The sequence below is a fragment of the Salmo salar genome, chromosome ssa10 (genome assembly GCF_905237065.1).
Source record: "Salmo salar chromosome ssa10, Ssal_v3.1, whole genome shotgun sequence".
Classification (NCBI taxonomy): Eukaryota; Metazoa; Chordata; class Actinopteri; order Salmoniformes; family Salmonidae; genus Salmo; species Salmo salar.
The window spans coordinates 37111574-37125690 of NC_059451.1; the positions used below are offsets into that span (position 1 = coordinate 37111574).

Genomic DNA, 14117 nt, shown 5'->3' on the forward strand with positions numbered 1-14117 from the left:
GATCAGTGGTTGGGACACGGAAGGGACTTTATCCTCACTAATCTGCCCAACTTTCAGAACAGCAGAAAATTATTCTACAATGTTTGCAGTGGTGTGGAACCTAGTGTCCAAGTCACTTATGATGTTGTCCATAGCAGTATAAAACACTGTGTTCCGAAACACCGTTGCTGCACTGTCCTGAGCTGTCTCTTGAGAGGTCTCATGGAATCTCTTCCTCTGGCGGCTGTATTCCTTGCTAAATTGAGGTGCAACATCTATTTGTGTAGGAATCAGTGTTGCCTCAGACAGGAGAGACTCCCATTAATCTCTAAGAGCCTGCATCTCTTCCTTTAAGGCTCTGATATTGGCTGCCTCTGTGTCAAGTGAGAGTTTTCCTGACTTGAGAATCATATTCCTGTCCTCAATGCATTGCAGTACCTGCAATTATGTCAACTGACATGTTATTCAACACAATGCTGCTCATCTCCTTCTTCAGTTGGGAGTAGGGCTGGTTCAGGGGTATGGGGATGGGGAGACAGGGCTACTGAGCCTGAAGCTGCATCTGTTGGGCCTAGCACCAGGCAGGGGCAGGGACAACTGATTTTAGTATGAATAGCCTGCTAAAAGTTTGCCTGCATTGATTAAATGTCGGCTAAAAGAGGAGCGAAATGTAAACACAGAAAATTCTGTGACGGTATTAAGTAACTAAAGTTTGAGGAGCAAAAGTAGCCTATTTCACTATGGACTAAGCTAACAGGTTAATTTCCACCACTCACGGACTCCACCCACCTTCCTTTGTGAAAAATTGGGTGACATACTATCGCCCGTTCTGTTCTCTCTCCTGTCTTTTTTTAAATTTTCTTTTCGTTTTTGGAAGCCAGATTTTTCTTTAGGAAGCTAAGACATGATGCTCCAACAGCACTCCTCACTCGTAATTCACTGCTAGCAAGTACCGTTCGTTCCTGGTTTGGGGGCAGGACTGAATCATTTCATGGCGCCCCTGGGTGTAAAGTACTTAAGTAAAATTACTTTAAAGTACTACTTAAGTCGTTTTGGGGGTTATCTGTACTTTACTTTGCTAATTATATTTTTGACTACTTTTACTTCACTACATCCATAAGGAAAATAACATACTTTTTACTCAATACATTTTCCCTGACACTCAAAAGTACTCATTACAATTTGAATGGCTAGCAGGACAGGAAAATGGTCCAATTCATGCATTTATCAAGTGAATATCCCTGGTCATCCCTATTGCCTCTGATCTGGCAGACTCATTAAAAACTGCATCTTTTGTAAATTATGTTTGAGTGTTGGAGTGTGCCTCTGGTTATCCGAAAATGGTGCCATCTAGTTTGTTTAATATAGCAAATTTTAAATGATTTATACTTTTACTTTCAATACTTAAGTATATTTTATAAATTACATACACTTTTGAAACTTAAGTATATTTTGTCTGTTTTTCTGCATACACACAAATCAACAGAAAAATTGTCTGAGAGCTGAGGACATTATTTGTTCTCTTTATTTAGTTTCCGGGACATGTCTATGATCATTAGTTGTCTGTCGTCTGCTTTGTACCCGATCCCCATCAGAGTGCAATTTAGGCTGAAACAAGTTATTTTATAGATAGTGTTCTTGATTGAACTCCTTAGCGCTCTCTGTGACAGTCCAAACACAATGGCTTTTGTACGATTCTCTTGTCATTTCCAAACACCCCATCATTATCCGTGTGAATCATGATACACCCGCGGAGATGTCTGGCTGCTCTCTGAATAGAAGTCAATCTTTATAATGTGAGGTTTAACATGAAGAGATGCTGATGAAAGAACAAGCTTTAATGGCTGGCTAGACACCTAGACAAGATAAAATTGGTTGTCTTTTTGTCTGTTTCTGATGCTTTTCAAAATGGGAGGGACCAGAGTTTTGGTTGAGCAAAGTTTGTCACAGTGGATATTGCAACAGGGGAAGTGAAAACACATGATGTTGATAATGGTACTTTACCTTGCTTCTCAATAATAGTATATGCTACTGTATATTGAATCACACGTCATTAATGCATGCACAAATGTATTAATTATGTATGATTTAATTAACTTATTTATTTGTGTGCTTCACAGTGTCTCAGCACAAGCTGTTCAATGAGCACCTGGTGTCAGCCCGTGGGAACCCTGTGTTAGTGATGAGGAGGAAGAAGCACACAGAGAAGGAGGTGCACGCCCACCTGGTCAGTGTGGTGTCGGTCAGACTGAGAGAGGGATACACCATCAGGGAGATCAACCTTACCAAAGGTACAGGACTCTCTGACCAGTCACATTACCTCACAGCAGTACTGTAGTCGCGTCACTAAACCTTGAGGTCGAGTCCCAAGTCTCCTGTGACCAAGTCCGAGTCCAGTCACGAGTCCCTATGGCTGAAGGTAGTCTGAGTCACCAATGGTAGATTCACGAGTCATCAATGTTTAATAGGTCTTATTCTTTTACCAAACAAATGTTCTATACTTATAATGACACCAATATTTAAATTAGTGAAACGCCTTAGAATTAGTAGACCTTTAGGGTCGGGGCTGGGTAGGAGACCTTTAGGGTCGGGGCTGGGTAGGAGACCTTTAGGGTCGGGGCTGGGTAGGAGACCTTTAGGGTCGGGGCTGGGTAGGAGACCTTTAGGGTCGGGGCTGGGTAGGAGACCTTTAGGGTCGGGGCTGGGTAGGAGACCTTTAGGGTCGGGGCTGGGTAGGAGACCTTTAGGGTCGGGGCTGGGTAGGAGACCTTTAGGGTTGCAGATGCTTATGCAGTAAAACAGTTGCAGTAAACGTGATGTGGATGCTAGATGGTGGCTTTGAGTTATCACTGGTTTAAGAGTGTATCTTTTGAGGTACCGTGTGGCACTGGGGAGGTACTTTGAGCCAGTGTTGTAGTGCTCGAGTTCAGAACTCATGACTTTTGACTCAACTTGGCCTCGACCATTGGTAACTCGGACTCGCTTTCTCGTGACTTGGACTGGATAGGCTGCTATGATAAGCAGAATATTAGCAGCACTGGGTGCACAGATCAGCGAGGGTTCTGTTCTGTAGCAGTGGGAAGGATTCGCCCATACCGGCACACACAGCCTACATCAGCTGGTGAGCTGCATGGGCGAAAGCGATGATTGTGGGCAGGCAGGCTCCGCCTCCGATCAGAGGCTACACATCGCGCAAGTGACTCTCTTGCTTCCCTGTAACCACCAGTCACCAGGCTACCTGCGTCCGAGTTGAGTCCTGGTTAAGAGACACAAACTGCTTTACGAAATTGAAAACAATACTAGTATTGAGTTTAATAGTAAAACAACAGTCTAGCTATTTGACTCTCGCACAACAGAACAGTGTACTGTCTACACTTGGTTTGTTGTTTTTATCAAATCGTTTTAATTAAATTGTTTTTAATCATAGCTAAAGTTTTTATTGCTACTGATTCCGCGACGCGGTTAGCCTTTTTACAGCTGGGACTGCAAGTTTGTGTTCCAAATTCCTGTTGTTGTGTCTCTGACTGATTAAATTATATGACAGGCTATTTTATCAAATTGATTACTTAACGTTTGATTGACTACGTGATTGAGTTTAACCATGCAAAAATTCACTTGTTAATAACCTGGGGCACCACGGAAGACTGTTTTATAGAGCTGCTGTCTTCCGAATAAACTCTTAAAGATCTGAAGATCTTTTATATCAATAGCAGTCTATTATTAATCATCACCTTATTCAGTCTCATCTGAAGGTCGTAAAATTCTTGGTTATCTTCACGAAGCCTGGCTAACAAGTTGAATCAGCAATACAAAAAGTGGCTTAATTATTTATTTACTAAATACCTAATTAATCACATAGAATTACATATACACAGGATGGATCATACATCGATTACTAATCATGTCATAAAAGAAAAAAACGATATGACGGCTGGTTCCACAAAGAAGGGGGGTTGGGTTTGAATGAAAGCGCAGGAAGACTGAGGGACGAAGGGGATTGGGTCTCTATCGAACCTTGAGAAGCTATGTTACCGTAAATACAGAATCTTATGCATTCTAATAACCGCCCATTCGGAAAAGGAAAATGCAAGATATATATTTACACTGAGCTACGCTTCGATAGATGGGTCGAAGATGGAAGACTGGTTTGCCCAGCAGAGATCGCCCTTGTCCTTTGTAGATTATTTCTGGTCGTATGGTTGTAGAGCAGATACGTTGAAGTACCCTGTCTTCTCATAGGATTGTCTGTCCTTTCCTAGGCCATGTACGTTTACAGCTGCAGCTGATAACTCAACGCCTAGGATGTATCACTTCTTTAATGAATAAGAGTTCAAAGTTCATACCAAGTTGCCATACTCAGCTCGTGCTGTATTCTGGCTGGTCTGGTTGAAATTCATCCTTCCAGCGTGGTGATCGTCACCTCCACGTTGAAATTAGCCCTTTTAAACATATGGACACCAGTCCTCACGTCGTCAGGAACTAAAGTTGACTTCCGTCAACAGGCTTTTGTATTGGGGGAGAGAAGGGCATGTTTCATAGTTCTCAACCAATGTCTGTTCACTTGGGCGTGGCTGAGTGAGCATAGTTTACTTATGAAAACAATTCTCTCATTTAGAAACTAAAATTACATTTCTTCTTTTCACAAACAGTTTCATATTTAAACATTTAAATTGCACAGCAATTCCATGTGAATCTGATAACTAGAATGTGTAGACTTTCCAAGATATAATTTATGTCGTTCTATCAGAAATAATTTCCCAGACACCAACTGATCTGACATCATATTCTTTAAGTACCAACGGACACTTTCAACTGGTTGGATTACAGAAATATTGTATTTATGGGGGTCATAAACCTCATACAACGTCATGACACTGTTAAGTAGTAGTTAGCTGCCAGCCGTCATGAAAACGGAGCAGGCTAATGCTAGCAGTGCTAGCCCACCAGTGTTTTTATCCACGTCTGGGCACAAATGCTTCGGGAGATCTCCCTCCACACAATCACAAATTAAATAATTAAAATTAGAAAACATTGGTAAAATATTATATTGTCATTTAAAGAATTATAGATTTACATCTCTTGAACGCAATCAACTTGCCAGATTTAAAAATAACCTTACTGGGAAATCACACTTTGCAATAATCTGAGCACTGCGCCCAGAAAAATACGCGTTGCGATACAGACTAGCCGTCATGTTGGGGAGATCTAAAATCGAAAATACTATGTAAATAATCCATTACCTTTGATTCTCTTCATCAGATGTCACTTCCAGGTATCACAGGTCCATAACGAATGTAGTTTTGTTCAAAAAAGCTCATCATTTATGTCCAAAAATCTCCGTCTTGTTAGCACATGATCTAAGCCCGCCGGACTTCACTTCATGAACGAGGGGAAAAAATATATTTACGTTCGTTCAAACATGTCAAACGTTGTATAGCATAAATCATTAGGGCCTTTTTTAACCAGAACATGAATAATATTCAAGGTGGACGAATGCATTCTCTTTTATAACGTATTGGAACGAGGGTACCCAACATGAACTCGCGCGCCAGGTGTCTAATGGGCCATCATCGTTCCATGGCTCTTGTTCGGTCAGATCTCCCTCCAGAAGACTCAAAACACTTTGTAAAGGCTGGTGACATCTAGTGGAAGCAATAGGAAGTGCCAAAATATTCCTCAGCCCCTGTGTTTTTCAATGGCATAGGTTTAAAGGTAATACAACACATCAGGTATCCACTTCCTGTCAGAAAATGTCTCAGGGTTTTGCCTGCCAAATGAGTTCTGTTATACTCACAGACACCATTCAAACAGTTTTAGAAACTTTAGAGTGTTTTCTATCCATATGTAATAAGTATATGCATATTCTAGTTACTGGGTAGGATTAGTAACCAGATTAAATCGGGTACATTTTTTTATCCAGCCGTGCAAATACTGCCCCCTAGCCCTAACAGGTTAACCACTCCCTGTTTACAGGCACTTTCCTCACTGCACTAAAAACTGCTATGATGAAACTCCTTCTGAAGAAAATAATTTAGATTCTTCAGCATTAGCAATTTTCGGCCACTCTCTAATCTTCCATACTTAAGCAAAATTCAGGAGAAACTGTTTTTCAAACATCTAAAATATTTTTGGGGAAGTGCCAACTGTATTTCTGAAAATTCTGATCTGGTTTTCATGCACACGACATCACAGATGTTAAAATGGTAAATTATCTTCGAGCCAACAGATGCCAAACTCTTGGATTTAAGTGCTGCATTCGACACTGTTGACCATGATGTCCTTCTGGACAGACTGGAGAGGTGGGTTGACCTTTCCGGTCCTGTTCTAAATTGGTTTAGGACCTATTTAACCGGTCAATAGTTTTGTCACCCTTGGTGAACATAGCTCAGAGAAAATGGATATCACAAGTGGCTTTCCACAAGGTTCGATTTTGGGTCCGGTACTGTTTAGTTTATAAATGTTACCCCTTGGCAGTGTTATCAGAAAGCGCAGCATTGATTTTTCACTGCTACGCAGACGATACACAACTTTGCATTTCTGTGTCACCAGAGGATTTTAGGTCCACAGATACATTATTTGACTGTATTAGTGATTGAAATACTTGGATGGCTCACAACTGCCTCCAGCTCAATCAAGACAAGACTGAAGTACTTATTATTGGAGCCAAAGCACAGAGAGAATCTGGTCGCACATTTTAATTAATGGGCAATAAAGTTTAAACTCCTTGGTGTCATATTAGATTCTGAACTCAATTTCAAATCACACGTTAGGTATGTGACCAAAATGGCTTTTTACCACCTAAGGAGCATTGCCAACGTGTGGATGTTTCTATCTCAGGCTGATACTCATCCATGCTTTTATTATACGCACGCTTGACTACTGTAATACTGTCTTGTCCTGTCTACCAAGTGTCATGACGTTGCCCTCTTTGGGTACAGCGAGCACTATTTCCCCCTCCCTCTGCACCAGCCCTTTTCTATGCACCATCCCCCTACCTCTGTCTCCCACACCCAGGCTGCTGTGGTCAGAAAAGGTCGTAAATTCCTATGAGGAGATCATCTCCTCATGGTCACAGTATAGAGAGTGAGTTTCATAGAGAGAACAAAGGAATTTCTTCCACCTCACAGAACTGGAGAACCAAACGACATTTATGTTCTGGTGAAGGTATAAAAGATCGGTGAAGAATCCAGGTACGAACTGGTCCATTTGGTACAATTTTGTGAAACTCATGGGAGACAATATGGCCACATTACCATAATGCTGTTTATACAATAGCCTCAGCTATGAGGCGTACATCTAATTGTTGTATAAAATGAATGAGTGGGGATGGAACTGTTTGTGAAATTGTGTAATGTGATTTTGGACTGTTTAACCTGTTGGGTCTAGGGGGCAGCATTTGCACGTCTGGATAAAAAAAATGTACCCGATTTAATCTGGTTACTAATCCTACCCAGTAACTAGAATATGCATATACTTATTATATATGGATAGAAAACACTCTAAAGTTTCCAAAACTGTTTGAATGGTGTCTGTGAGTATAACAGAACTCATTTGGCAGGCAAAACCCTGAGACATTTTCTGACAGGAAGTGGATACCTGATGTGTTGTATTGACTTTAAACCTATCCCATTGAAAAACACAGGGGTTTAGGAATATTTTGGCACTTCCTATTGCTTCCACTAGATGTCACCAGCCTTTACAAAGTGTTTTGAGTCTTCTGGAGGGAGATCTGACCGAACAAGAGCCATGGAACGGTGATGTCCCATTAGACACCTGGCGCGCTACTTCATGTTGGGTACCCTCGTTCCAATACGTTATAAAAGAGTATGCATTCGTCCACCTTGAATATTATTCATGTTCTGGTTAAAAAGGCCCTAATGATTTATGCTATACAACGTTTGACATGTTTGAACGAACGGAAATATATTTTTTCCCCTCGTTCATGACGAGAAGTCCGGCTGGCTTACATCATGTGCTAACGAGACGGAGATTTTTGGACATAAATGATGAGCTTTTTTGAACAAAACTACATTCGTTATGGACCTGTGATACCTGGAAGTGACATCTGATGAAGAGAATCAAAGGTAATGGATTATTTACATAGTATTTTCGATTTTAGATCTCCCCAACATGACGTCTAGTCTGTATCGCAACGCGTATTTTTCTGGGCGCAGTGCTCAGATTATTGCAAAGTGTGATTTCCCAGTAAGGTTATTTTTAAATCTGGCAAGTTGATTGCGTTCAAGAGATGTAAATCTATAATTCTTTAAATGACAATATAATATTTTACCAATGTTTTCTAATTTTAATTATTTAATTTCTGACGCTGACTTGACTGCCGGTTATTGGAGGGAAACGATTTCCTCAACATCAATGCCATAGTAAAACGCTGTTTTTGTATATAAATATGAACTTGATAGAACTAAAAATGCATGCATTGTCTAACATAATGTCCTAGGAGTGTCATCTGATGGAGATTGTAAAAGGTTAGTGCATCATTTTAGCTGGTTTTATGGTTTTGGTGACCCTGTCTTTGACTTGACAAAACATTACACACAACTCTTGTAAATGTACTGTCCTAACATACTCTAAATTTATGCTTTCGCCGTAAAACCTTTTTGAAATCGTAAAACGTGGTTAGATTAAGGAGATGTTTATCTTTCAAATGGTGTAACATAGTTGTATTTTTGAAAAATTTGAATTTTGACATTTATTTGGATTCAAATTTGCCGCTCTTGAAATGCACCTGCTGTTGATGGAGTGCACCACGGGTGGCACGCTAGCGTCCCACCTAGCCCCAAGAGGTTAATGAAGGAAACTCCAATTCCCTTTGGAGTTTAACTAAATCAGAGGACCGCCCATGAGCACAGTTATGGTCTGGCGTCATGGGACAGGCCCTTTTCTGCCCTTCCGAATAAAACCCCCACCTAGGTTTTCTATCACCAGACCAGCTTTACCTCGATAACGAGAGGGCCAAGGTTTGAGAGGAGACCAAGCTTACCTCAATTACGAGATGGCTAAAGGTTGCAGACTTTTAACCATACCACATGGTTAAACTCTTAGTCTATCGATACCGACAGAATAAGAACAAGTCTTTGATATTAATTACTCGTCTGCAGCTAGGAATTCGGTATCATTGAACGTGGAGACCGACAACCGCCGAAACATCTATTCTATAACGACATGAATGAATGTTATTCTGAACTATCCATTCAGAGAGAGAGAGAGAGAGAGAGAGAGAGAGAGAGAGAGAGAGAGAGAGAGAGAGAGAGAGAGAGAGAGAGAGAGAGAGAGAGAGAGAGAGAGAGAGAGAGAGAGAGAGAGAGAGAGAGAGAGAGAGAGAGAGAGAGAGAGAGAGAGAGAGAGAGAGAGAGAGAGAGAGAGAGAGAGAGAGACAGACTCTCCAACAGAAACAAACTTTTCAGCAGAGATCCCGACGACACACTGAGCGTAAATGTATATATTGATTGCAATTGTTCCCAAATGAGTGAGCGTTCATGTGCAAAGGATTAGCATTTCAATTGTTATAATATTCAACTCTGTTGTGTCTCCTCAGATGACCCCCCCACTCCCCTTTTGTCTAACATGCCGGTTTAGCCCACTAGGGCACATTCTCCTATCATTTCCTTGTTAACATATCTACTGTTATGCATTTCTGTGAATTACCTAGTTAGTAAATAAATGATTTTAAGACAATTGATGTATGGATGACTCATAGTGAAGACTGGGTTCGTGCAGATAACCAACAATTTACGACGTTTGGAATGAGACTAACGTGAGGTAAATAATAATTCATTAATTTGAAGACTCATTTATCAGATATTAAAATATCTTAAAGTTAAATTAGGAAAATTATAACTTTGTAATCTGAATATTTTCCTTGGTGCCCCGACTTCCTAGTTAATTACAGTTACATGATTAATCAGGTTAATCGCGTAATAATAATTAGAGTTATTTGATAAATACGTCTTCAGTTTTAATGATGCCAAAGACACGACACCAGAATGCCATTGGTCAACTACAAATCATATAGAATGCTGCAGCACAGGTACTGACCAAGACCAGATGGAGAGCACTGACTGCCTGTGAGTTTTAGAATTAATTTGAAGTTTATTCTATTGGTTTTTAAATCAATCCACTATTGTGCACCCCAATACATATCAGACATGCTTAAAACACCCTTTTAACTTTCCTTAACCTTATGGTCCTTTTTGAGTCTTTCTGTTTTTGTTATTCTTTTAGTTTTTGTAACCTCTTATGTTTGTGTAGTAGTAAATATTTCATTTTTTTTTCATTGTGTTTTTAAGTATTTTTTTCCTGTAAAGTGCATTGCGTTGCATTCATGTTTGCAATGTGCTATGTAAATGAAGTTTGATTGAGGGCAAAATGTGTAGTAGGAATACCGCTGGTAGTCATTGTGCAGCTTGTGAGCTGCATGTTGCTCTCAGGAACTTAATTGGCAGCTTGCGAAAATATATATATTTTTAGTAGGGGTCCTCACCCAGGTGCTCATAACATTTGGGGGTCCTTGATGTTAAAAAGTTTGAAAACCCCTGTACTATCCAACCGCAAGTAACCTCAAGTTATCATCTACTATTCACGTAAAACCCTCCATATAGATCTGTTTTACTGCAGAAGCATTCACAAGGCTCAGTTTTCCAGACTAACTGTATACATTTCTATAAATCCTGTGTTTGTGTCTGTTCTGCTCTCTTTCCCACTAGGTGGCACCCAGCTGGAGGTGAAGCTGGTGTTGCTATGGAAACACAACATGCAAATAGAGTACCTAGCGGTGGCCCAGTGGCCCCTGGACCCTGCCAAGAGGACCACCTGGGTAGAAGTCACCATGGAGGGAAGCTACGACATCCTCCATGATATCAGCTGTACTCTGAGGAAACCCATCACCTCCCCATACCGCACCTCTGTCATACGACGATTTTGGAACACACTGCAGAGGTCAATTGAATAGATACTGTATTGGCAATTTTGTGAGTGTGAGAAAATTAGATTTGTCTTCTGCTTATCTCATCCCTCCTCAACTACACACATTGAGAGATACAGGGTCAGCCACGGAGTAGTACCTCAGGATAGGGGGTTGTTTAAAGTGCCTTGCTTCAAACAATTTTGTGAGCGTATACTGTGCATTTCTCTTGTTAACACGTTATTCTGCCCTCTGTAGTATAAACCAGACGGATCAGATGCTGGTCCACTTGCAGTCCTTTAACTCTCTCCCAGAGAATTACACCATACCTGAGAGCACCAAGAACGGAGTTCCTCTCTTCTACATCCACCCTGGATCCACCATGCCGGTATCTTCTCTGTCTGGCTTTCATACAATGTATTTTCACCATTAGGGACTGAGCCTAATTCGTTTATTTTGCCTTTATTTTACCAGGCTGGAGGTACTATGCCTGCTCTAAGTAACATTGATTCAGCAAATAGAGGCTATTTTGAATGTTTTACTTGCAAATATTGTGATTGTGATCGTGATTTTCTGTACTGTGTTGTCACAAGCCACACCGACTCTATTTACCTCAGGACACATAGTCACAGCCTGTGTCCCAAATGCCACCTTATTCCCTACATAGTGCACTACTTTTGACCAGAGCCCTGTTCTGTCCTCCAGGTTCTCTCCCTACAGCACAGTTGCTCTAAAGACTCCTCCCAGTCCCAGTTTGCCTCATACTGGAAGCCCATCCTGTCCATGGATGCAAACTTCTGGCAGAGATGGCTTCACATGCACCGCATCACCATCATCCTGGAGCACGACATGTGAGAGATGCCTTAGTTATTGTACCTTTTTTTTTTTTCAATAGAGTTGTCAATTTATCAATATCATCACTGGGAGCAATTTTTACTGTCCACTCCCAGTCAATAGTAGAGAGAGAGAACTGTGGACCTTCTCTTGTTCCGCTACTGACTGTTTCAGGTCTACGCACCAACTATTGTACAGTGGTTCCTCCTTTAAAAGTTGCGAGCTCACGCTGCGGGACTTAGAGGTAATTTGTGGTTTAGTACGGTACCCTGCGTCACCACTTCATTGCTCCAGACCAGCGCAAGGGGGAGTTAGAGCACTGATTATGCTTTTGGGTCCTACTGTGTCTCTAACTGACAATGAATGGGTGACATAAACCTACATAGTGACTGCTAATTGTGCACGACTGAAGTATTACTTACTAAAACTGTTGTTACACTAAGGTTTTTCTAATTTTATTTTGTTAGGATTATTTTGCTCTTACTGTAGTACTGTTGGCCACTCCCGACCGGTCACGTTGTATAGTGCCTGAGTGGAACAACTAAGACACTGCATAGCAACGGTCTAAGAGACTGCATAGCAGTGCAAGCTGTGTTGCTGCAGATGCTGGTTCAATACCCATGCCGGCCTCGACTGGGAGACCCATGAGATAACTGTAGGTTTATGTTTTTTCTCCCTCTAAAAACAAATAAATCATTCTAAATAACAAACTGGCTTTATTTACAAATTGGTAACAATGTCTCACCCCATGTTCAAGAATAGCCTTTTTCTCGTTATTTGAAAACAAAATCATCTCCAAAATATTGTTATTATTATTATTCATTTAGAATTATATAAAAGCCCTTTGGATATTCTCACAGATATTATTAGCAGGACAATATATATTGTTCATGGCTCCCGAGTGGCGCACAATGGGACTGCCTTGCAGTTCTCCAGCTGTATCCACCGAAAGCGCGCAAGGTTCAAGGCATGAGGGCAGGGGGCACGGGATGGGCCACAGAGCCGTGCACAGGAGACCGACCTAGCCCACCCCGCCACACTGGCAACACTTTAAGGGGGCATTGTACTAATAATGGCGCTGACTATGGAAACGTTCCCGCTGTTCTGTTCTTAGTGCCAGTCTGCACATTCAAACTAAAACAATGTAACTAATAATGGCATCTTTATGCTTTCATTAATAAAATAATAATAAAAATACTCTTTCAAAATGCAGATGTTTATTCAGTTATGGATCCATAACGAATTAATATGGCAATAAATATCACTGAATTACAGAAATATCCTCCAATCCTCTGTATTTAATTATTGGCAGAGAGTCATGTCATATTTTTTGATATAGTGTAGGCCTACCGTAGGCGACATGAGTCTCAGTAGTGTTGAGTAATGTCCTGTTAAAAGTGGTGTAGGTCTTATTTGTTTAAAGAGCATATTGAAGTTAGAAGCAATAGGATTTGAAGCAAAAGCCTACGACTATTTTAGCACCATTTCGCGCTGCTCTGAGACAAGCATGGGGACTGGTCTTGATAATTCAATGAGATTTTTATTTTCACTGAATCTCCGTTTGGGTATTGGTTAGACTAGAATTAGAAAATTAGGGTGTAGAAATTATATGCTCTTAGTGTAACCTTTATTTAACTAAGCAAGTCATTTAAGAACAAATTCTTATTTACAAGGACAGCATACTCCTTCCTCCCCGTCTGGTAATTGAACCCCGGTCTCCTGTGTGCCCGCAGGACACTGGATTCTTTAACTACATAGCCTAGTACTGTACTCCCGACCGTCAAGTTGTACAGCGCTATATTTTCCGTTCCATCCTAACACAAACCCAGAGGTTTTTTAGTTTTTCTTGGAATAGAAACACCATAATATTAATCAAATTAATTAAACAAGTACCAGTCAATAGTTTGGACACACCTACTCATTCCAGGGTTTTTCTTTATTTTGACTATTTTCTACATTATAGAATAATAGTAAAGATACCACAACTATGAAATAACACATGGAATCAGTTAAGAAGAAATTCTTATTTACTATTTACAAGGACAGCCTACTCCTTCCTCCCCGTCGGGGAATTGAACCCTGGTCTCACGCATGCCCACATTCTCTAGTGCAGCCATTATTGAAGGCTATCAAATGCTTCTCAAAGATGCCCTCTGGTGGTCAAACTAGCACTAACTAGCTTTAATGGTACCGGTTGTTCAAACTGAAATAACGTGCCATAGAATTCTGCGGAACCATGCAAGCTGCGCCGCGGTACGCTGCAACTTTTAACCTCTATGGGCAAGGCGGGACGAATTCGTCCCACCTACGTAACAGCCACCTGAATTCAGTGGCGCGATTTTTGAATCGTTTGAAATACTATTACTTCAATTTCTCAAACATA

At 40.8% G+C, this 14117-nt stretch overlaps 1 protein-coding gene across 8 annotated transcripts in view; it reads left to right on the forward strand.

Annotated features, from left to right (window-relative positions):
- LOC106560333 (KICSTOR complex protein SZT2) overlaps nucleotides 1-14117 on the forward strand; it is a 186744-nt gene that overhangs the window by 20187 nt on the left and 152440 nt on the right. For all 8 annotated transcript variants that reach the window (XM_014123152.2, XM_014123144.2, XM_014123146.2 and 5 more), the window contains exons 9-12: nucleotides 2100-2270; nucleotides 10704-10935; nucleotides 11159-11288; nucleotides 11606-11751. In XM_014123152.2, coding sequence (XP_013978627.2) covers nucleotides 2100-2270; nucleotides 10704-10935; nucleotides 11159-11288; nucleotides 11606-11751 — 679 coding nt within the window. The remainder of the gene's footprint in view (nucleotides 1-2099; nucleotides 2271-10703; nucleotides 10936-11158; nucleotides 11289-11605; nucleotides 11752-14117) is intronic.